The sequence below is a fragment of the Spermophilus citellus genome (genome assembly GCF_964194105.1).
Source record: "Spermophilus citellus genome assembly, chromosome: 11".
Taxonomy (NCBI): domain Eukaryota; kingdom Metazoa; phylum Chordata; class Mammalia; order Rodentia; family Sciuridae; genus Spermophilus; species Spermophilus citellus.
The window spans coordinates 57,204,051-57,227,920 of record NC_138192.1 but is presented as its reverse complement, the minus strand read 5'-3'; the positions used below and the strand labels follow the sequence as shown (position 1 = coordinate 57,227,920).

General features: G+C 37.3%; 1 protein-coding gene and 1 long non-coding RNA gene across 2 annotated transcripts in view; one reads left to right on the top strand and one right to left on the bottom strand.

The window, feature by feature from the left end:
• STAM2 (signal transducing adaptor molecule 2) overlaps positions 1–7,782 on the top strand; it is a 49,928-nt gene extending 42,146 nt beyond the window's left edge. Inside the window, exons 12-14 of the mRNA XM_081262070.1 lie at positions 217–370; positions 2,997–3,166; positions 4,841–7,782. Coding sequence (XP_081118196.1) covers positions 217–370; positions 2,997–3,166; positions 4,841–5,069 — 553 coding nt within the window. The 3' untranslated portion in view covers positions 5,070–7,782. The remainder of the gene's footprint in view (positions 1–216; positions 371–2,996; positions 3,167–4,840) is intronic.
• Positions 1–23,870, bottom strand: part of LOC308630847 — a 499,668-nt gene that overhangs the window by 170,175 nt on the left and 305,623 nt on the right. The window lies entirely within an intron of this gene.

The following is a 23,870-nucleotide window of genomic DNA, read 5'->3' as shown; positions in this document are numbered from 1 at the left end:
GTGGAAAGGATATTATGAAGTTATATTAGCCTGGCTACTACAAGAATTAAATAATTTTTCTTCCCGGTTTCTCATTGTGAATATTCTTTCATTGTACATGAAAAGAACCTTTTAAAATATGAATGAAGAGTGTGCTAAATTTAAAAAATAATTTACATTGCTAAATATATACCTAAAATGAGAAGAGTATGAAAATGCTTTTCTCTTCTGTATCAGGAAGCATTCAGAATTGTCTGAATTGAATGTAAAAGTCCTGGAAGCTCTGGAACTATATAACAAATTGGTGAATGAAGCACCAATATATTCAGTCTATTCAAAACTCCATCCTCCAGCACATTATCCATCTACATCTGCTGGGGTTCCAGTGCAGGTGAGCATGTTTTCTGAGAACATGTTTTCAAAGTTATAGTTTTGAATTTAAAAAAATGTTTTGAAATATTGAAATTTCTGTGGTCCCTGAATAAAATTATAAAACCAGTCTTTGTTTCTAGAAATATTGGCTAAACATTAATGTTCACCAGGACAAATTAGTTACTGATAATGTCACAAAAACACTTAGTTCAATTTTATCATGAATGAAAACAGTATTAAATATATAGGGGGTATTCTGGTTCTTTGTGTGTTTTTGTAAGAATAAAACATAAAAATCTTTAAATATAAATCCTTTGTAAGTATAAACTACACATCCTTTGATTTAGGATCTGGTGTATCAAAGGATCTCTGCGTGAGGTACTAGTGCTGTTGTTGCTATTCAGCAAGAAGATTGAACATTTCTTTAAAAATCTTTTTTCAAGATTTCTTTGACGTATAATTATAACAGCACTTAGTTAATGAACTTTTGGTCTCAGAACATATTTATTTTTTGTTAGTGCATGACTTAAATTGTTAAAAAACTCATGCATAATAAAAATATGATACAGGTCTATGAGATGTAGGTGCCATAAGCTATCTGTAAACAGCATCTTTTTGCAATACTTCTCACTCTTTTTTGTGCTTGCCAGATAACATGAATACTTATATCAGTATCCCCATTCTCAAGGCTTTTTCAAATTTTAGCTAGTTAACCAATCAAAATGATCTTGGATGAATAAATTTTATGTTAATTTATGAAAACTAGTATGTAAAAGAGTGTGTGATGGAGACACTAGAGGGAAAAGGTAGAATATGGGTACATAAATTAGATGACTTAGTACAACATAATTGTTAAGGTAAAGAATGGTTACTGTAGTAACAGTCACATCACACAAGATGCATTTATCAAATATGCCATACCCTGAATTTCTGAAAATTACCTCTGAATGTAAGAACTTTTGGGTGCAGAAAGACTGCCAGTTATTCAGTATTGCTGGCTTTCAGAGTTGTTTGCTACTGCTGTGAAACTAGAACAAAATAGAAATGTCTGCACCATTGTATTATAGAACTGCATGTTCACCTCTTGTGTATAAAGGGATATTTGTTATTCATGGATCAGGAATTTGTGTTAAGATGCATTTTATTTACAGTCTACAATCTATATTTTTCTAAGTGCAACTAGTTTCATTACTTTTTTCTTTTTTGGTACTGGGGATTTTTTGGTACAGGGGTACTTGACCTCTGAGCTACATTCCCACCCCTTTTTGTTTTTTATTTTGAGACAGGGTCTTGCTAAGCCGAGTTGCTGATACTGGCCTTGAATTTGAAATCCTCCTGCTTCAGCCTCTTTAGTCGCTGAGTATAGAATGCTACCACACCCAGTACAACTATTTCTTCAAAGTTGATTTTCTGTCAGTTTGATTCGTCATGTAATCTCTATTTATACTGCTTGCACATAATACTACTTGAAACATTCAAAAGTTTCTTTGAAAAATTTATTAGAAGCAGGTGGAGTAATACACTGTTAGTTATATCTGTGGGGACCATTCAGGAACCCTGAACTGCAGAAGAGTCTATTCTTCCAGTCTTATCCTCTTAGCTGTGAGTTGTTTCATGTTTCCTCAGGAGATAATATGATTGCACATAACATAGTTTATCTGGCATTTCTAATTTTCATGTGAATAATCTTTGCTTTTAAAGTAGCACAATTTGCTGGATGTGATGGCACATACATGTAATCCCAGTGACTCAGGAGATTGAGGCAAGAGGATCACAAGTTCAGGACCATCCTCAGCAACTTAGACTCTGCCTCCAAATTAGAAAAGAAGGAGAATGAACCAGGCCCAGTGACACACACCTGTAGTCCTAGTGGCTCAGGAGGCTGAGGCAGGAGGATGCAAGTTCAAAGTCAGCCTCAGCAACTTAGTAAGGCTCTAAGCAATTCATCGAGATCCTGTCTCTAAATAAAATACAAAATAGGGCTGGGGATATTGCTCAGTGGTTAAGCACCCCAGTACCAAAATAAATAAATAAATAAATAAAAGGCAGTAGTAGGGGCCAGGTGTATGTTAGAGATGTAAGTCAGTGGTAGAGCATGTGTGGGTTCAGTCCCCAGTACTGAAAAGAAAGAAATGTAGGAGAGAGGGAGGAAGGACATAACCTAATTTAAAACCAGAGCAGTGATACAATAGACATTGCCAGAGAGGGCCTGCCATCTTGATACCATTTCTTTTCCAACCTCTTTTCCTATAGAAAGGTGTTGGATGAAGGTCACCATTCTCACAGTGACTTGAGGTGATGTTGTACTTCCCTTCATGGGAGTGTTCTATGACTTTACAGCAAGACATGTTACTGAGTAAATAGGTAGTTTGGGTAGATTTCAGCTTACTACTTAAAAGTAAACTCTCTCTCCTCTTTCTCCAACCTCCACAAAATAAAAGAACAACCAAGCAAATAGTAGATTTTTGTAGATTTGGTACTTCGAGAGTTTGGAAGCTCTCTGCTTTTTGTTTTAGGGTGAATAGATTGGTGAAATCAAATAAAGAACTAGAACATTTTCATTCTTTTAAGTCTCAAAGTTATTAGATATTTTAAGGAGATGTTTGGGACAGCAGTGAAGTCAACTTTTTCTTTTTGGTTAATAGACTTATCCAGTTCAATCACATGGTGGAAACTACGTAGGTCAAAACATTCACCAAGTAACTGTTGCCCAAAACTACAGCCTAGGAACAGATCATATTGGTTCGCTGAGATCTCTGCCTTCAAGTGTAAATTCCTCAGTAACAACACAGCCTGCTCAAACTCCATATTTAAGGTAAGTTTTGACAGCCATCTTAATTTTCCACAGACTTTTTGAATCAGAATATACTGACCCTACACTTTGTAATAATAGTTCCAATTTTTACTTTTAAAATGAAATCATAATGTGGGTGTGGCAGTGTATACTGTAATCCCAGCTAGTTGGGAGGCTGAGTCAGGAGGATCACAAGTTCAAGGCCAGCCTGGCCAAAATGGGCTGAGGATATAGCTCAGTGATAATGCACTCCTAGGTTCAATTCCTAGTACCACACACGCACACACACAAAATTATATAGAAATGCCCATTCATAGTCCCATGAACTGAAATGGTGCTACCCTTAACTTTGCTACTCATACTGTGATGGTTGCCTAGATATAAGCCTACAGTTTAGTTCCCTAGAACAAAATAAAGCTAACTGTCCTTTGTGAGGACTAAGCCTTTGTTGTGCTTTAGCACTGTACTATAATCCACCTAGTGAAATAGTCCCAGACTTTTTTATCTGCTTGTACTTCTAAATATTAGAAAACTATTATTACTTTGTCCTTTAAGAGAAAGTATGTTTGAGCTGTGGAATTTGGGGCTTAATTTTTTATACAAACACTTCTGAGAATCATGTTTTAAATCTTTCCTTATTCACTTTTTTCTATCACAGAAGATATTTGTGTATAATGATCTCCAAGGTCCCTTTCCACTCTTATCATGAGTGTGAGTTATAGACATTACTTAAAAATTAAATAAAACTGTTTATATTGGTGTTTGATTAAGATAAAATATAAAATTTTATTATTCTAAATGACACTAAAAATATGGAGGAAAAAAGACTGGTATGGTGTTGACATTAATTCTCCTGCATTGCTAACAGCATTTGGTATATTTTCTTTTCTTCTTCTTCTTTTTTTTTTTTTTTTTTTTTTTAGCACTGAGGATTGAACCCAGGGTGCTCTACCACTGACCTACACCTCCATGTCTTTATTTTATTTTTTGAGAAAGGTCTTACTAAGATGCCCATGCTGGCCTTGAACTTGATCCTACTTCTTCAGTTTCCCAAGTAGCTGGGATTATAGGTGTGCACTCAGTTAAAATGAAATATATTTTAAAGAAATGTATGTTATATTAGTTACAGGAAGAAACAGAAGTCCTGAAATATGGTGTGATTTTTCAACTTAGTTTGGTGTTTTTATACATGGTAGTAAAATACTGTTCTGAACTATCCCAAGGATTCAGGGTGCTCTGCAGATTATACTGTTTTCTCTTTAAAAGTGAAAGTTCCTTTCAAAGGAAAGTTAGAAGGGTGTGTGAGGAGAAAGTGCTGTGTTGGAAAATGGGAAAGGGAGAATATGGGCTGGAAAATATACATTGAACCAACTCTGTCCTCATTGGAGTTGGCCACAGTCAGAACAGCATCTTCTCAGTTTTTAAATGTTTTTGCTGAGAGATATTCAAGAAAGCAAATTAAATAAGATTTATACTTTTATATTCTCTTGCTTTTTGAGCACTCTTCTCTTCTTACCAAATATAAAAATTATATACAGTATTGGTAGTTGGAGTGATTAAATTATAACCAGAACAGCAGAGCTACATAAACTTAAAAAAGATTGAAAAGTCAATTTTTGTCATGATGATTGATCCTGACCATAATCTAGATAATGTAAAGTAAATATGATTTTCTTCTTTAAATTTTGTTTGTAGCACTGGACAAGACACTATTTCCAGTCCTCCTTATATGAACCAGAACTCTAACCTTCAGTCAGCTACTGGTACAGCTGCTTACTCACATCAGATGGGGATGTCTGTGGATATGTCATCTTACCAGAACACTACTTCCAATATGCCGCACCTGGCAGGCTTTCCCATGGCAGTCCCAGCTCAGTCGGTTGCACAGCAGCAAACAAACTATCATCAGCAACCTCTCCTTTAGAGAAAAACCAAGCATTTTTGTGGAAACCTTCATAAGTGTCACTTGTGATTCTAATCTGAAAATATTAAAAGGAAACTTTTTTCCTCTGAACTCAAAAGGACCATGAGTAAATAAAAGCACAAAACCTAACTTACTCTAAAGGCCATAAAAGTTTTTTTCAGACCAGTTTGAAGTCAGAGGCAGCTTAAGGATGCTCCCAGTTAGTTTTGTCATACTTTCAAATGTCTTTCTGTGAATCTGGACACCCAATAAGTAGCTTTATGACACTAAACAGTATGAGATAGAAGTGTAAAAATTTTACTTTAAAGAAACCATTGTTACCATTGTTTATCCCGCAAAATGTCTTAATGAGAGAATTGAAGACCTTTAAATATTTTTTGTCTGCATTTTTTTTTTCTTTTTTACCATTTCCCACACACTGTTGTATTAAAAGGTGAGGGAACATCTTTTTTTGTATAAGCATTTCGTTTGCCAACATGCTTCCTTTTGGCTCCTTAAATTGCAGTTGTGTTTGCAGTACTGTCAGTTTTGCTCTCAGTGTTATGTTGAGTAATAATTAGCATATAATTGTCTACAGAAACAAGAGTGATTTGAAGGAACAAAAATGTTTTCTGTTATTAATAGCAAAAAACATGTAAATGCAGATGTGTGAGAAAGCACTTAGCCATTTCCCTACTCATGCCGTAGTGGGCTAAAGAATTTCCATTCCCTGAGGAAAAACATTTTCTTCTCTACAAGCATCTTTATATTTAAAATTGTCACTAATGACTTTATCAAATCACTTTGGTCATTGTCAAATGCAATATGATCCATTTATTTTACTTCCTGTGTTGTGATATGCAGAGATTCTGCGTTTCTTTTTTATGGATTATACCTGAATTTGAGCCATGAGACATACCTAATAATTTGATGTGATATAAACCAAGCATGGATGATAAGTGAGTTTTTATTGAAGTCTTGTTATTGTAAAAGAAGTGATTCAAATACTACTGCTAAGATGTCATCGTGCCAAGCTATTGAAAAATATCATCTCCTTTCACAAGTAATCCTGAACCTTTGGAATAATAGCAGGTGATGATTTGATAGAAGGCAATGGATTGATAGACAGTTCAGTCAGTTTTTCTGAAGCCCATGTTTTAAAAATTAGTTTATAGCTAATAGATTCCACATACTGTAGAAGTTGGTAGAAAACCAATGAGGATTATTTTCTCTCTTCAAAATTTGCACACTACTTTATTATCTACCAACTTTTTACATAGTATAATATTGAAAATGCATATACTTATAGATAAATGATATTTAGACTGGGAAAAATAATGGACATAAGTTGAATATTTAAAAAGTTAAAACTTTTTTGCATGGATTCTAGATTTCTATATTGGTTTTTTAAAGAAAATAATCTTTCTAATAAGAATCCATTTGAAAACAGACTACAAATTTTGTCATTTATCTATTTACAGGAATTTTATTGTAAGGATATACCTTTTTCGAAGATACTTTGTTCCAGAACAAAATACTGTATATAATACTTGGTCTATATTTTAAAAGGAAAACAAGCAGTATTTGAAAACTTAGTTTTTGTTGTATTATTTATAATCAGGTATCAAAAGGAAGTTTTAACCTTCCACACCATTTTTACTTTTTCATTTAGTATTTTCCTTTCAGATAAATTCAGCTATATACTTATAAAAAATATTCTAAAATGGCACCTTGCTTTTTTTTAATTACTTTTTTAGTTGTAGATGGATATAATATCTTTATTTTGTTTATTTATTTTTTTATGTAGTGCTGAGGATCGAACCCAGTACCTCACACATGCTAGGCCAGTGCTGTACCAGTGAGCCATAACCCCAGCCCCTAAAATGGCACCTTACTTTTTAGAAACAAATTATTTGTTCTTTAAGAAAGAAAACAAAATTTAAAAAACATCCAAAGCTGCTTTTGGTAATTCAAGTTAGTATTTGCATATATATAGAGAAAAAATTTTACATTTTTCTTCCAAACTGTATTTAATAAATTAATTTTAATGTTTGTGTAAATATACTATATTTAATTGTGTCAAATTGGAAAAGTTTAGTTCATCATAAGCCTTTGAGCCAGTATAAATACTGCACACCCACTAAATTGGAATTGACCAATTCAGCTAATGTAGTTTTGGAATAATAAAATATATGACATGCATATAAATGGTGTATATTGGCATTAATCTGTGAACATTTATATATGTAAAAATTTATTCCTCTTAAAAATAATTTTATTTTTGCCACTATAAGGAGTTTTGTGTTGCAGGTTGATAGTATAAAAATTATGTTAAATTTGAATTGACCTGACTCTTACTATTAATAAAAATGGCAAGGTTGTTCTTTTCTTTCCATAATTTTATGGATTATATTTATTTTAAGACATTTATAACTAAATGTTTTTGCCAAAGGAATGGTCTAACTTGAGATTTCTACATTGGGTTCACACTGTTTTAATATCAAAATTTTAAAAAATAACTTCTTTTTCATATGAAATCTTAGTACCTTAGAAAGAATTCCTGCAAATTTATAATGGGATTGATTTTAATGTAGAAAAATGCCACTGGTATTAAAATACATGAAGTGGGATATGTTCATATAGTTTGAAAAATGTACAGCTAACCAATATTGCCTAATTTGTGGAACTTTATGTAGAAAATTACCTGAACATTAAATAATTATATAATATCATTCATTTGAAATAATTTACAGGTACATTGTCATTTTGTACTATTTTGAGTGGAGATCCTTTCTCAAAATAAAATACAAAGGTCTGGGGTTGTAGTTCAGTGGTAGAATGCCCCTAGGTTTAATCCCTAGTACTGCAAAAATAAAAATAAATAAATAAATAATAATGTGGTTGGGTTGGAGATGTAGCTCAGTGGTAGAGCATGTGTACATCCCTGAGATTGATCGCCAGTGCTATAAATAAATAAATAAATAGGCTTGTGAATTTAAAATGGGGGCAGAAGTTACAACTATGCTGCCACAAAGCAAGGACTGCCTGAGATCACCAGAGTATGCAAGAGGGAAAGGATTCTTCCCTAGAGCCTGCAGAAGGAACATGGCCTACCTAACACTTCAATTTCAGACTCCTGGTCTTCAGAACTGTGAGAAAATAAACTTTGACCATTAAGCCTCCAAGTGTATGGTACTTTGTTACGCAGTCTTAGGAGACTAACACACATGGCTAAAAATGTGCAAAGAATTCTGAGTATCAAACACGTGGAACTTCTACAAGTTTGCCTAAAATCAGCCCAAGAGTTCTGAGAAAAATATATAGTCTAGTAACAGGTTTTTTTGTTTTTGTTTTTTGGTACCAGGGATTAAACTCAGGGGCATTCAATCACTGAACCACATCCCCAGCTATTTTTTTAAAATATATTTTAGTTGTCAATGGATCTTTATTTATTTATATGTGGTTCTGAGAATTGAACCCAGTGCCTCACACATACTAGGCAAGTGCTCTGCCACTGAACCACAACGCCACCCTACACCCAGCCATTTTTTGTCTCACTGAGTTGCTTAAAGCCTTGCTTTTGCTGAGGCTGGCTTTGAACTTGCAGTCCTCCTGCCTCAGCCTCCTGAATTGCTTGGATTACAGGTGTCCGCCACCACACCTAGGCAGTAGCATTCTTTTGATTTTTGCTAAAACAATGAAATTGCTTGGATAGATGAAGCTAAGACTCCTGTAAATTCCATAATTCCATTTTACTGTTTTTTTGGTTTTGTTTTTTTTTTTTTTTTTGATACCAGGGATTGAACTCAAGGGCACTCAACCATTGAGCCACATCCCCACTCTATTTTAAATTTTATTTTGATATAGGGTCTCACTGAGTTGCTTAGGCCTTCACTAAGTTGCTGAAGGTGGCTTTGAACTTGTGATCCTCTTGCCTAGGCCTGCTGAGCTGCTGGGATTACAGGTGTATGCCACTGCATCCTGCTCCATTTTACGGATTCTTAATCCCATGCCTACATTTCAGTAATATATTTCTTTGTGCTAGAGGTGTTTATGAGGTTACATTTTTTTTTTTCCATTTACTGTCCACTCCTCTGCCCCTCTTGATTAATGGATATTTAATGATGGGAAAAATCTTAAAAGGTGAACAGAAAAACAGATAAGAAAAAAAAATTGGTTGGATATTCCCCTACAAAGAATGAAGATTTGGTTTTGTTCTTATTTATATCATTTACTATTCTAATGGGGAAAATAAAGGCTTTCCAATACTTTCAAAGCAGGAAAGTGATCTTTACTGATTACATTTTGGTCTACATAACAAAATTAACCACTTTAAAGTAAACAATTTCATGGCTTTTATAATTCTGTACAATTGTCACCTCTAGTTCAAAAACTAGACCTTTTTGTGTCTGGCTTCTTTGACTTTAATGACATTGTCTTGTACTTAGCATAATGTTTTTGCTGTTCATTTCTATTATAGTGTACTAGGATTTTATTTCTTTTCATGGCATAGTAATATCCATTTTACGTATATACCACAGTTTATCTGTTCAGCTGTTGATGAATATTTGAGCTATTTCTACTTTTTTTACTATTGTGAACAGTACTATGAATATGTAGATTTGAGTAACAATTTCCAGTTCTTTTGGATATATACCTAAAAATGAAAGTGCTGAATCATATATTAATCCTACACATGACCTTTTGAGGAACTGCTGAATTTTTCCTCAGCTGAACCATTTTACATTTCTGTTAATAATTAATGAGAGTTCCAGTTTCTTCACCTTCTTTTGCCATACATCACTGTTAGATGGGTGGGGTCCCAAATGGTTTACTGGGTAGAAAATGCCTTCAGATATGAGAATAGTAATGCATGGAAGAGCAAAATAGTGGATATATCTATTTAATTTGTACATTATAGTGCAATTAGCTCTGTCACACAGGTAGATTGGGGAATCCAGAGCTTGTTGAGATAAATAGATGGGCTCATTCTGAGAACTGGTGTGGCTCTCATACAGATTGAGTTAAACATTGCAGCAATGGAAACGAGAAAGCTTCCAGTGTACAGTTTTACAAACAGAAAAGAGCTAAATTCAGGGTTGCTGTGAGGAAGAAGTAGGTGACATCAAGATCAGAGTAGTGGAGTTGAAGACTTGTGGACCAGGAGCCCAGGCAAAACCTGGTTTCTGCATGAGCCAAGATTGCTGAGAAAAAGTCCAGCCTGAGCTCCAGGCTCTGTTATATTTTGGATGAGGGCCAATGCTTTAGAATCAACATACATTATGTATTGGGGATTGAACCCAGGGCCTCATGCATGCTGGACAAACATCCTACCTCTGAACCTTCTTGCCATACTTCTTGGCAATCTTTCTAACCTCTTCTACTCTCACATATGCTAGACTATAACCGCCAACTCAAAATTCCTCAGAAGCCAATTTTTCTTTTTCATACCTATTTGACCCTGTTATATATTTTTTTTTACTGAAATGCTTTTGTCCATCTGATTATCAAATGTCATCCCAAATTTCACTAGCCCCCAAGCCATGCTGTGCTTCTGAAGAATCTTGTAACATTTGTCATGTGCATTGGAATAAGCTGTTTATAGATCTGTCTGTGTGGCAGATGCTACAGTTTGGCTCATTCAACATGTGTTTCCAACCATCTTCTTATTTAGATTGCTCTATATGAAAGTCAGTAAACAATATAATTGTACTTCCCTTCCTAAAATCCATTGCAGTCAGGGTTGGCCACATGACATGGCTTTGGCCAATAAGATTTAGGTCAGAGCACAGCCATATCAATGTTTATAGCAGCACAATTCACAATAGCTAAAATGTGGAACCAACCTAGATGCCCTTCAATAGATGAGTGGATAAAAAATTGTGGCATATATACACAATGGAATATTATTCAGCAATAAAAGAGAATAAAATCATGGCATTTGCAGGTAAATGGATGGAGTCAGAGAAGATAATGCTAAGTGAAGTTAGCCAATCCCCAAAAAACCAAATGCCGAATGTTTTCTCTAATATAAGGAGGCTGATTCATAGTGGGGTAGGGAGGGGGAGCATGGGAGGAATAGACGAACTCTAAGATAGGGCAGAGGGGTGGGAAGGGAAGGGAGGGGGCAGGGGATTAGAAAATAATGGTGGAATGTGATGGACATTATTATCCAAAGTACATGTATGAAGACATAAATTGGTGTGAATATACTTTGTATACAACCAAAGATATGAAAAATTGTGCTCTATATGTGTAATAAGAATTGTAATGCATTCTGTTGTCATATATAAATTAAAAATTAATTAAAAGGAAAAAAATATTTAGGTCAGAGGTTTTGGGGAGAACATTCTGGGAGGAAAGAAAAAACTTTTCAAAGAAGAGGCTGTTATGACCAAAAGGAAAAAGAAAACAAAAACAAGTCTATCAATTTATGTCACTCAGGTACAATTTTATGGTGAGCATGTTGTCTCTATTGCTCTTAAGAGTTCTCAGCATATTATTCTGCTTTTGTCTCTGTTCTCTGTAGGGGACCTCAGTTTTGGATTCAATTCTTGGGATCTCTATTGCTATTATGTGAATGGTAGGATGTTAGTGATCATTATTAAAAGGGCTTTTTGTAAAAAAGTCAAAAATTTTTCCTTAAATTTTAAAGAAGTATGTTGTATACATCTTATAGCTGGCTATCAGTTTGGTGTCTTATTGTCATGTATGTTTTTCAATCTGTTTTTATCCATCCTATCAATGAATGTTAATGATAAAACATGTTTAAAAAAAAAAACTCTTTTCACTTCTTTTGGCTTAGAAAGCAGATTCAGTTACAGGAGATTTAGTACTGTGAATATGAGGGAGAAAGTATGATGATTTAGGAAGATTGAAGGTACCGGTTTCCTTAATTTTTTTTTTTTTTTAGTTTTTTTATATTCAGTGCTGAAAATCGAACCTAGTGCCTCAAACATGCTAGGCAAGCACTCTCTCACTGAGCCACAACCCCAGCCCCTGTTTCCTTAATATTTTTAAGTGGCTATACCAGTTCTAGATTGTCTTCTTCTGGGTTTCACATGTGGAAGAAAGTAAAATTTTTATCTATTAACCTTATTTGTCTAAACTGTTACTGGATAGGGTTTTGCTTTTTCTATCTGAAAGCATTACTATCTAGAACTTAGAGCTATGTTTTATTCATTGTTTTCCCAGGGACTAGCATAGGCACATAAAACTTGTATAGAATGAAGAATGAAAATGGATCTAACAGAAAGCTGCGTGGAACTTCACAGTGCCTCGTATTCAATAAACTTGAGTTTTCTTTGACCTTTTCTTAACCGTGTGATTGTTTATCATCATTCCATTTTAACATTTCTGAAATCTGAGAATTTATTGTAGGATTTCATTTTATTTTCTTAAGGCTATTTAACTTGATACATCTTAAAATCCAAGTTGACTTAGAAATGAAGGAATATGGCATCATTTTAACTACTGAGACAAAGGGACCTTGGGGCCCAGTTGATAAGTGTTAAGAAGTCCAATGATTCGTTTTGTTTTAAAAACATATCTCTCTAGAATATTTTGTTGAAGGTCCCTCAAGTAGAATTTGTCTGATGTTTTTCTCATGATTAGAGTTGGGTTGTGGGACTGGAAGAAGATCACATAGGTAAAATGCCATTCTTACCATGTTATATCAAGGGCATATACTATCTTCTCCCCAACTCTTTTTTTGTGTATTTGGGGATTGAACCCAGGACCTTAAACATGCTAGGCAAGTGCCATACCACTGAGCCACTCCCAGCCCAAGAGTGTATACTATCACCCTGACATGCTGTTGATCTTGATCACCTAGTAAAGGACACTGTTTGTCAGTTTTCCCCATGTTTCTCTTTCCATCCAGTACTCTGGAAGGCAGTTACTATGCCAAGCCCATACTTAACAGGGTAAGAGTTATGCTTCCCACACTTGAAGGTGAAGTAGCTACATAAATTATTTGGAATTCTGCAGTGAAGATTTGTCTCCTCTATTTATTTTACTACTTTTATTACTATGGATTTATTTTATACTTTGAGTTATATTTCAATTCTACTTTGTTTTATTGCTCAAATTGTTCTAGTGTTGGCCACTGGGAGATCTTTCAATTTGTTCCTGTGTCCCTTTGACATGTCTCCATCATTGTGGTTTTGTTTTTTGTTTTTAAAGCACTTCTTTTCTTTCTAGAACCATACAGTGCTTCAGATTCATTTCATGTATTTCCTGTCCCAGTCCTAGAATCAGCTATTTCTCTAAGGTCCCTTGGGCAGTTTTATTAGCATATGGTATTAGAAACCAAGATTTTGAGGTGGCCTTGGTGTCAGATACCTGTAATCCCAACTACTGGGAAGGCTGAGGTGGAAGATTCCAAGTTCCAGGCTAGCCCAGGCAACTTAGAAACCCTGCCCCAAAATAAAAAGGCTGGGAATGTAGGTTGATGTAGAGCACTTGCCTACAATGAATAAGGCCCTAGATTTGATCTCTAGTACCACTAAAAAAGAAAAAAAAAACAAGATTTTGATACTATATGTATTTATTGCTACTAGGTATTATTGCTTCCAGTCCCTTAGCTGAAAACAGGAAAATATATAAGTGTGTATTAACTCAAGTACAATATATCTATAAATGTCTTTTTTGTTTATAACCAAACCATCTGTACCTATGTTAAACTATACCTGAGTTCATAAAAATGTCTCTGATTCTCATCCATTACCACATGAATCTTTCTAATCATTTCCCCATGCTTATCTATAGTCTACTCTAACAGCAGAAAACCTGGCTCCTATTATTTGCCATTCCTTTACTGAATTTTCCAATTCCAGAATATATGTATTGTGATTTCAGAATTGTTAGTCCATACTCTTCAGAAATAGCCTTTACCAGTAGTAGTACAACTCACTTTAGCCTACACACTCCACTCACTTCCAGAGTTCCTGAGGCCAGTACTATTTTCCTTTATGCCCTTCAGTGATGTCATGTCTTGTATTTGTACTACAGATATATATGCACACATATACATAATACCCACACATATGCATAACACACATATATATGTATACATACATACATATTTGGTAGGGGGAGTCACTCTGAATTATATCCTGGAACCTCCCACTTTCCTACATGATTTTTTAAAATTTGTATACATCAAGGTTCACTGTCCTTTAAAATTTTATAGATTTGGACTGTGCATAACATCATTATTACAGTGTTAAGCAGAATAGTTTCATCACCCTAAAATATCCCCTGTGCTTCACCTACTCAACTTTTCATCTTTATCACTTCCTCCAGAACCAGTGATCTATTAATAGCTCTGCCTTTTTTGGGCTCATAGAAATCTAATAGTAGAATATATAGTTCAGACTGGCTTCTGTCACTTAGCAATATTCATTTGAGTTTTATGGTTTTTTTAGGGCTTGTTAGCTGAATAGGATTCCATTGTATGGTTATACCAGTTTGTTTATCTATTCAACCTACTGAAGGATGTTTTGGTTGCTTCCAGTTTGGGGCTATTACATATAAAACCATATAAACATTTGCCTGCTGGTTTTTGAGTGGACATAGTTTTTATATTAGTTGAGTAAATATTTAAGTGCCCAGTTGTTGGATTGCATGGTAAGATGGTTTAGCTTATTAATAAACTACTAAACCAAGCTGGTGTGGTGGTACATGTCAGTAGTCTTACCTACTTGGGATCACAGATTCAAAGATAGGTGAAGAAGGGGAAGGGAAAAGGGAAGGAGAAGGGGAAGAGGGAGGGGGAAGAAGAAAGAAAGAAACTTGACAAACTTGTCTTCTGAGGTGGGTATACATTCTTTTTTTTTTTAAGCTCTCTTTTTTTTTAACATTTATTTTTTAGGTGTAGATGGACACAACACAATGCCTTTATTTTTATGTGGTGCTGAAGATCGAACCCAGGTCCCACCCGTGGTAGGCGAGCACTCTACTGCTGAGCCACAATCCTAGCCCCTATACTTTCTTTTTAGCATTCTCATCAGTAGTGAATAGAATTCCTGTTACTTACAAGCATTTGGTAGTGTCAGTTTTTCTTTTTTAAGCCCTTCTGATAGATATGTATTAGTGGTATTATATTATTGTTTTAATTAGCATCTAATAATAAATGATATTGAGCATCTTTTATATGCTTATTTGTTATCTATTGCTAGGAGCCACAAGCAAATATACGATGTATGGCACCTTTGGTTGTAAAGTGACGCCAGCTAGCCACTGAGATGATTATGTTAAGATTTACCCGGAATTCCCTCCTACTATCCTTCCCCAACCAATGGGAACTCTCCATGAGTCCCGTAACATGAGTCCGGTAGCAGGCCAAGGTGAACAGCGGGAGTCCAATTTCCATATGAATGTAAATCTTAACATAATCATCTCAGTGGCTAGCTGGCGTCACTTTACAACCAAAGGTGCCATACATCCTATATTTGCTTGTGGCTCCTAGCAATCTATATGGCTTCTCTGAATTCTGACTTCTCTGGTAGGATGTCTATTCAAAATTTTTGTCATTTTAATTAGGTTGTTTATTTTTATTGCTTATATGTTTTATTTACAAGTTCTTTATCAGATTTGTGTCCAGCAAATTTTTTTTCTCCTAGTATTTAGTATGTCTTTTCATTTTCTTAACAAGGTTTTTCACAAAGTCTTAAAATCTTTAAAATTAAAATCTTTCACAGATTTTAATTTTAATTAAGCCCAACATATCAATTTTTAATTTCTTGGGTTATGCTTTATGTGGTGGTATATTTCAAACTTCATGATCATAGGGAATGAGAAAGGAGCTGGATGGGAGGTGAGAGGGAAGGGGAAGAGAAGTTACAAAGGAGGGTGGACATGACCAAGGCACAATATATGCATATGTGGAAATGTCACAGCAAAACCCATTAATTTGTACAATTAATATGTGTTAATAAGATAATTAAAAGTAAAACCTCATCACCAACAAAGATTTTCTCCAGAAGTTTTTAAATTTTCCATTTACACATAGGCCTACAATCCATTTTAAGGTCTTTTTTTTTTTTTGTATGTGTATGTGTGTGTGTGTGTGGCACTGGGAATTGAACCAGGGGTGCTCTAACACTGAATGAAATTTCCAGCCCTTTTAATTTTTTTCAATTTTTAAAAAATTTTTTGAGACAGAGTCTCACCAAATTGCTGAGGCTAGCTTAAATTTGCAGTCCTCCTGCCTCAGCCTCCCAAGTCATTGGAATTATAGGCATGTTCTTCCATACTGTGCCTAGCTTGTGTTGTTATTTTTTTAAAGATCTTAAGATTTAAAAAATAATAATTTTATTAACATATAATTCACATGTCTTACAGTTTACCCAATTGAAGTATACAATTCAGTGGGGTTTCTTTTTGTTAGTTTTGTTTTTTGAGATGGGATCTTGATAAATTGCCCAGGCTGGTCTTGAACTCCTGGGATCATGTGATCCTCCCACCTCAGCCTACCTAGTAGCTAGGACTATAAGTGTGGCAACTATGTCCTGTTAATCCAGTGGTATTTAATATGTGTACAAATGTGTGCAACCATCACTATGCTCATTTTTAGAGCCTTCATATATAATAAAAGCCGTGGGGCTGAGGTTGTGACTCAGTGGTAGAGTGCTCTCCCAGCATGTGTGAGACACTGGGTTTGATCCTCAATACCACATACAAAATAAATAAACAGAACAAAGGTATTGTGTCCATCTACAACTTAAAAATAAATTCTTTTTAAAAAGCCTTAAATTTTAGCTATCACCTTTAGTATCCTCTGAGCCTCCCAACCCTAAGTCACCCCTAACCTATTTTCTATCTCTATAGATTTGCCTATTCTGAACATTTCAGATAAAGGTGATCACACTATGTGACTTGTGGAATACAGTGGAATTGCTGGGTCATATAACTTATTTAAAACCATTCGAGTAAATCTCAGACTTTTTTCAAAGTGGCTATACCATTTTATATTCCCTTAAGCTATATATTATGATTCTAATTTCTATACATTTCCACCAACACTTGTTATTGCCTGACATTATCCTAGTTGGTGTAAAGTGGTAATTAGCTGTCTCAGTTTGTTTTTTTGCAGCTATAACAGAATACTAGAGACTGGTAATTTATAATGAAGAGTAATTTATTTTCTCACAGTTCTAGAGGCTGGAAAGTCCAAGATCAAGGTGCTAGCATCTGGTGAGGGCCTTCTTGCTGTGTTGTAACATAGCAGAAGGAAGAAGGGCCACAAGAGAACAAAAGGCAATGGATTTTTAGACATGACATCAAAAACAAAAGAAAAAAACATAAGAAACAAAAAGAAAAAAAATAAGCAAATTGGACTTCATTAAAATTTAAAACTTTGGGCTGGAGTTGTAGCTCAGTGGTAGAGTACTTGCCTAGCACATGTGAGGCACTGGGTTTGATCCTCAACACGACATAAAAATAAATAAATAAATATAGATTTTTTTTATTCAAAACTTTTGTGCTTCAAAGGATACTATCAATAATTGGAAAATAACCCACAGAATAAGAAAACAATTTTTTTTAAATGGGCAGAGGATATGAATAGGTATTTTTTCCAAAGAGGACAAGAAGCATGTAAAAAAAGATTCAATGTTATTGGTCATCTCGAAAATGCAAATAAACCACAATAAGCTACTACAGTGGTTTGAATGTCCCCTCTAAAACTCATGTTGAAATTTAATTGCCATTCTAACATTATTAAGAGACAGAATCTTTCAAAGCTGATTACACCATAAGGGTTCTATACTCTTGGGTGGAATTGGTGATACCATAAAAGGGTAGCATCATTTCTCATGCTGTAAAGCAGTTATGGATTGTTTTGACAACTCAGACTGTGGGCAGCAGAAAATCAGAAAATTCAAATTCCAGTGCCCACATAATAATTCATTCTGTATATATTGATTTTCAACTATGAAAATGCCTCAGAACTAAAAATGGATTGGGTTGACAGTAACTAAAGTAGGGAGTTCTGCATTATTAGATACATCCTCACCCATAAACCTTATGGCGTATCTAATATATGTAAGGCGTAGAAATGAAGAGAAAGAGCTGAAAATATTTTTGGAAATTTGACTTTCAGAGATAGATAGATAGATAGATAGATAGATAAACCAAGGCAGCCTATGCCAAATGCCCAGAGAATAAATGCTTCAGTTTGAACTATCCAGAACTGTAATGGTCTAGGCAGATTTCTATAAAGGAAGAGTGAGCTGAGCGAGGTTTGGAGAAGGGTATGATTCAGTGTGTGTGTGTGTAGGTGAATGGAGGGTATATTCCAAAGAGGCATTCTAAGGCAGAGTTGCTGAAGTGGGGTTGTGTTTGGTATGTTTGGGTAATAGCAATCTGTAGACCTGCCTTCTTGCTGGAAGGTTGGTATAGAGAGTTCAGTTTGGAGCCATGAAGTGGTAGGTGACCAGAAATGCCAAGAGACTTGGTCGATAGACTTTATCTTAGAGAGGCAAAAGAGATTTTAGAAATTGGCTTTGTTTGTAGTGTGGATGAAATGAGTGTGTGTGTGTGTGTGTGTGTGTGTGTGTGTGTGTGTGTATACACATGAGTACATACAGGTGGCTGGCAGTGAAGCCCCTGGAGGCAAGGAGATTAGTTAAAAGGCTGTTAGGAAAAGTCTGAATTAAGTGAAGTCGTTAGGAGTGGAAGGAAGGGTTTTGTGGATGTTAAAATGTAACCAGGACTTTAATAAGGCTAATCAATTGTTAAAACAAACATGGCAATTGTTTTCTCAAATAAATAAAATACTAGAATGTCAGGTGAGATGGGCTAACTTAGCTGGTTGAAATACTATATATATTTTAATGGATTCTTCCTGCTGAAACTATAGTTAAATGGAGTCTCTAATTTTGTATTCCCTCCCCTAATACTTAAAATTCTTTCTTTCTACAATCCCTTGCTTTTTAATTTCATCTCAAATTCATTTTCAGCACGGATTTGCGGGAAACCAAGGTTTGCAATGCAAAGGTTGTGTATGGTTTCAAAGATGAGTTTCCTCCCTTGAAAACAGCTATCAGCGTACAAATATGGGAGGCACGTGGCCAACTCCTGCTTTTTAGCAGGTCTAATGTGACCTTCAAAACTCCTTAGGACACGCTGGTCTTTAGCGGGGCTGCATCTCCCGTCTGACCTGGGCTGGCAGGGTCTCCCACCCGAGCCTGGCTGTGTGTGACTCGCGGTTATGGGACTAGAGTTGCCAAAACAATACAAAAACAATGCAAAAGGTAAACCGCAAAATCTTGTGCCTTACCACAGTGGGCACAGGAGTGAAATCGCTGAGGGAAGAAGGTTCGACCCTTGCTCTTTTAAATTTCTAGTGCAGGGACACCACACAGAGAGAGACACTCTCTCCGCTCGGTTCTTCCCACTCCCCGCCACATTGCACCAGCTCCTCTCCCCAAGTCCTGATTCATGAACCGTGCCACCTTTGTCTCATTTTAAACTGTGCAGACTATTTTAATCCTCCCACCCCCATCCCAGATTTTCCCCTCCCTTCATCCTTTGGAAAGCTCTGAGGTAGAGCGCTCACTGGGGTGGGAGAGCGCTTCTCCCAAACGGCTCGTGTAGGCGAGAACGGGAGTAGCCCCCTCCGTGGGACCCCGCTGCAGGCGCAGGGGAAGCGCCTCGTTCCCTTTAAGGTGTCGTGCTCCCCGAAGTGCGGGCAGGCAGCCCGGGAGCCGGCGCGGGTCCAGGAGCCGGGTGGGGAAGTCCTGCCGCCCTCCCCCTCCGCCCGCATCCCGGCCTCCGGGGGCCGCCGGCCCTCCGCCCACCGCGCACGGGCAGGCCATGCGGCGGCTCTGAACCATGTCCTCCTACGCCAAGAACGGGACCGCGGACGGGCCGCACTCCCCCACCTCGCAGGTACCGCCCCCTCCTCCTCCTCCTCCCCGCCGCCTCTGCCGCTCGAGAGCGCCCCGCCTTTGTGCCGGGAGTGCCGGCCCCGGGTCCGGGAGTCGGCGGCCCGGCTCCCCCACCCCTCCTCCGCGTCTCTTTCTCCTCCCGCTCCTCCTCTTTCTCCTCCTTCTTCTTTTTCTCCTCCTCCTCCTCCTCCTCACCCGCGTCCGGGTCTCCGCGCTCCCGCTCCGGAGCCCGCAGTCTCCCCCAGCCGATGCCGGGGACTCGGACCCCGCACCTTGGGAGTCTTTGTTAATGGATGTGGTGGGTGCTCCTGGGCTGTTCTTGGGAATTTTTTTCAGCCGTCGAGGCTTGGAGTGGGTGGGAGGGAGCGTGGGCTGCATTTGGGAGAAGCAAAGGAGACCTGGGTGCGGGCTCTGGGGGACCCCAGGGTGCTGGTCCGGAGGTGGATTCTAGCCGGGGGTGGTCGCCCGGCTCCTCGCTGCGTTCCTCACTGGCTTCTCTCTGGCCCCGTGTGTCGAGTCCAGGTGGCCCGAGGCACCACGACCCGGAGGAGCAGGTTGAAAAGATCCGATGGCAGTACCACTTCGACCAGCTTCATCCTCAGACAGGTAGGAGGCTGCGGCTACCCAGGAGCAGGGTGGGGAGGAGCCCGAGCGCGCGGTGCTGGGGTCCTGCAGCCGAGCGCTACTCCGGTGTGCGGGAGCCGCAGGTCCGGTCCCCACGCGCGCCTCTTCGGACTCGTTTCCTCTCCCTCTAGCTTTGGCTTCCAAAGTCTTCGAATCCAGGCATCTTCATCCCTGCGCGCGCCTTTTGGGGCTCCGTCCGTCTCCCTGTATCCTGGGCTCCAGGTGTTCGGGTCTAGGTGTCTCCTCATAGCTTGGGAAGTTAGTTTGTACTTGTGGACACAGGTCGGCGGAAGCAGGAGATTGGTCGGGGACTTTGAATTTAAGAGCTAGAAATGTATCTGATTACACCTTCAATGTGTGGAGAAACATCTTTAAGGGGTGTAACTCGACTTTGTGTACCCTGATCCCTGGGCCATGGAGCTGGTTTGATTCACAGTAAGAGGTGGTTTCTCCTGTTTTTATCTCATTTTTAATACTCTTCTCTGTCTAGTTCTTGGAGAGATCTCCAAGCTCTTGTCAAGAGAAAGACCCTGAGCAGAAAGTTTGATCTCTCTTTGGGACCACATCTTTGATTCCTTTAATTAGGGAAGGACCGCCAGATCAGGTTAAACCTAAAATGAGCTGAGGCGGGCAACTCAGTCCGGGGGGGGGGGGGGGGGGGGGTCTCAGTGGAACTACACTTCGTGTTTGCTTTCTTTGTGCTTGCCTTCTTCTGCGTGAGTCTAGTGCGAGTTGTTTGAGCTGAGGGTCGTTGATAATGCTCGATTCTTAGGTGCCTTTCACCCCCACACAGAAAATTGGTCCTCAATTTTTGTACTGTCCCTGTGCTGTAAATGAAACCATCCCTAGCTGCTGGGTGCTAGAAAAATTATGCAAAAGTAAGTCACCTTGATCTCACTTTGGAGCAGAAAATGTTGGGTCGTGTGTGTTTGAGCATGAGTTGGAAAGACAGATCACCTCACCCAGACATTTTTATCCCAGGTTCCGCTGTGGGCTGCTGGAGTGACCTTGAGAAGTTCTCTTCCCTCTAGGTCACTCAGAACATTGTGTAATGTGTTTCTAACCTGTGATGACAGCTGTGGTATTTCTTTCCTGATTATCATCAAACTCAACAGATTTTCAACTTGGAATGGGGTTTTAGAATAAAAATTGAACTCCGTCTTCTCCTAAAGGGTCTATAAAGCATGTTTGGATATTTGCAGAATTTTACTTTCTGCAGAAACAGAAATGATTATTACTACCCTTTCATTCACTAAGTTTGTGCATTATTCAAATACACTTTGGATTCTGGATTAATCTAAAAGTATGTTCTTTGCTTTTTGCAGTTGCTTAGATTATGTGTCTGATAAGGTAAAGACGTTCATTATTTAAAAAAATTTTGAGTTATGCAACTGTTTGAGGTCTTGCAGATGTTTATTTTGTAGGTGCCTATTTTTGGTAGTGCTCTATTGTTGCAAATTCTTGGAAATACTAATTATATAGCAGTGCATTCTATGAGCTGATAAAATAAAACTTTTCAGTTCATCATCACCGCACTAACACTTTTGTCTTCAAATCACAAATAAAACAATATTGTCTCTAATTTTTTATTCTTATGCCAATAAATGATTGAGATAATGTATGCATAAATTCTTATTAAGTGTGTTGCTATGTGTTGTTTTAAAAATGTAATGAGTATTGCAAAAGTAATTTTTGGAGCAATTTGGATCAGTGTAGGCCTTAAAAATAAATATATTTCATAAATCTTTCTGAAACTGGGATTTGTTGAATTGATAAAATGGTCTAACTTAAATTTAAGAGTTACTTGTAATAATATTATGTACATAATCTTCCTTTTTTTGGCACAAAAATAGTACCTAATTTTTTGAGCACTTTACAGCTCAGAATGAGTATCCTACATGTGATCTCATTTAAATGGATCATACAGACTTCTCTAATGGCTACAATTTTAAAAACTGGGTGATTTATATTTCTTTGATAATATAGGAAATTGTAAATGAAATTTAACAGTATGTTTAGAATAAAATTGTGCAGTTTTTCACCCAAATGTCAAAAATATTTTTTTCAAAAAGCACAACAGCTGTTTGAGTTAATAGAGCTTCATTATTTGTCGAATGACCAGTGATTTATTGATACTTAAATTCTTGAAATGTTGAAGTGTGGAACTTTTGGTGATATTTCACAGTCTGTTCAGTGCCTTCACACAGAAGAAGATGGTGGGATACCAATAAAAATAATGCTGCTCATTTCTTTGTCATGTCATTTACAAAGATATGGAGGAAAAGTTCTCACTAAAAAAAACAAAATCCATGTGTCACATCAGATGAGGAAGACTGGTGAAGAGCAGAGGGAATTTGGCACACTTAATAAAAACACTGTTCTTCAAGCTGGTAAATGAATTTCATTGCTCGTGTGTGCTGTGCACATGTGTGTACACGCATACACATGCACTCATTTGAGTTGGCCTGAAAACGAGCAGACTGAGAGCCTGCCTCCATACTGAGGGCTGCTCACAAAGTCCCTCAGGCATCTTTGACCTTGTTTCCTGGTCTACTAGATTGCTGGCTTCCACAATTTAAGAGGGATGGAGGTTTTGGAATGAATCCAGGGAGCAACTAATGGCTTTTTTGAGGAAAGGTGACAAGATTAAATATTTTGCCACTGAAAGGAGAGAAAACTAGGGGTGACCCAGAAATCATCTTCAAAGTGTACACAAAAGCATTCTTTGAAAATGTGATGGAGTGTTCTTGTTCTTCATTGAGGATGAAACTCAAAATTGGCTAAAATTAGAAAGGAATGATGTTTTACAGCAAGACTTTGCTAAGAATATTGCTCTCATTGGAATGGCTTTCCGCATGTGGCCATAGAATTTTCCTCCAGGAGATTCCTTCTGACAGGTTATTTATGAATGAATTTTGCAGTTTTAGGAAGCACTTAAATATTTGCTGTGTGCCCAGTACTGTGTTAGATATTATGGGAGAAAAATAACAAGATGAATGAGGCTCAGCTTCTGTACACAAAAAGTGTTTTATAGTCTAGTTATGGAGATGGAGATGTATGCAAATAGTTCAATGAAATGTAATAGGGAGAGGGTCAAAATTACCGTGTACACTGAGTGCTGAAACACCCATGGATGTCACTGTATATGCAGTATCTGATGGAGGACTTCAGGTTAGTCCTCTTCCCACTGGGGTTTGAAGAGAAAATCTGATCCAAGTGGGATTTGTTGTTGATCTCTTCTTGTTAAGTCTGCCTTTGTGAGGACTGTGCAGGTCTCACATGGCCTGGCCCCTATTTGCTTCCA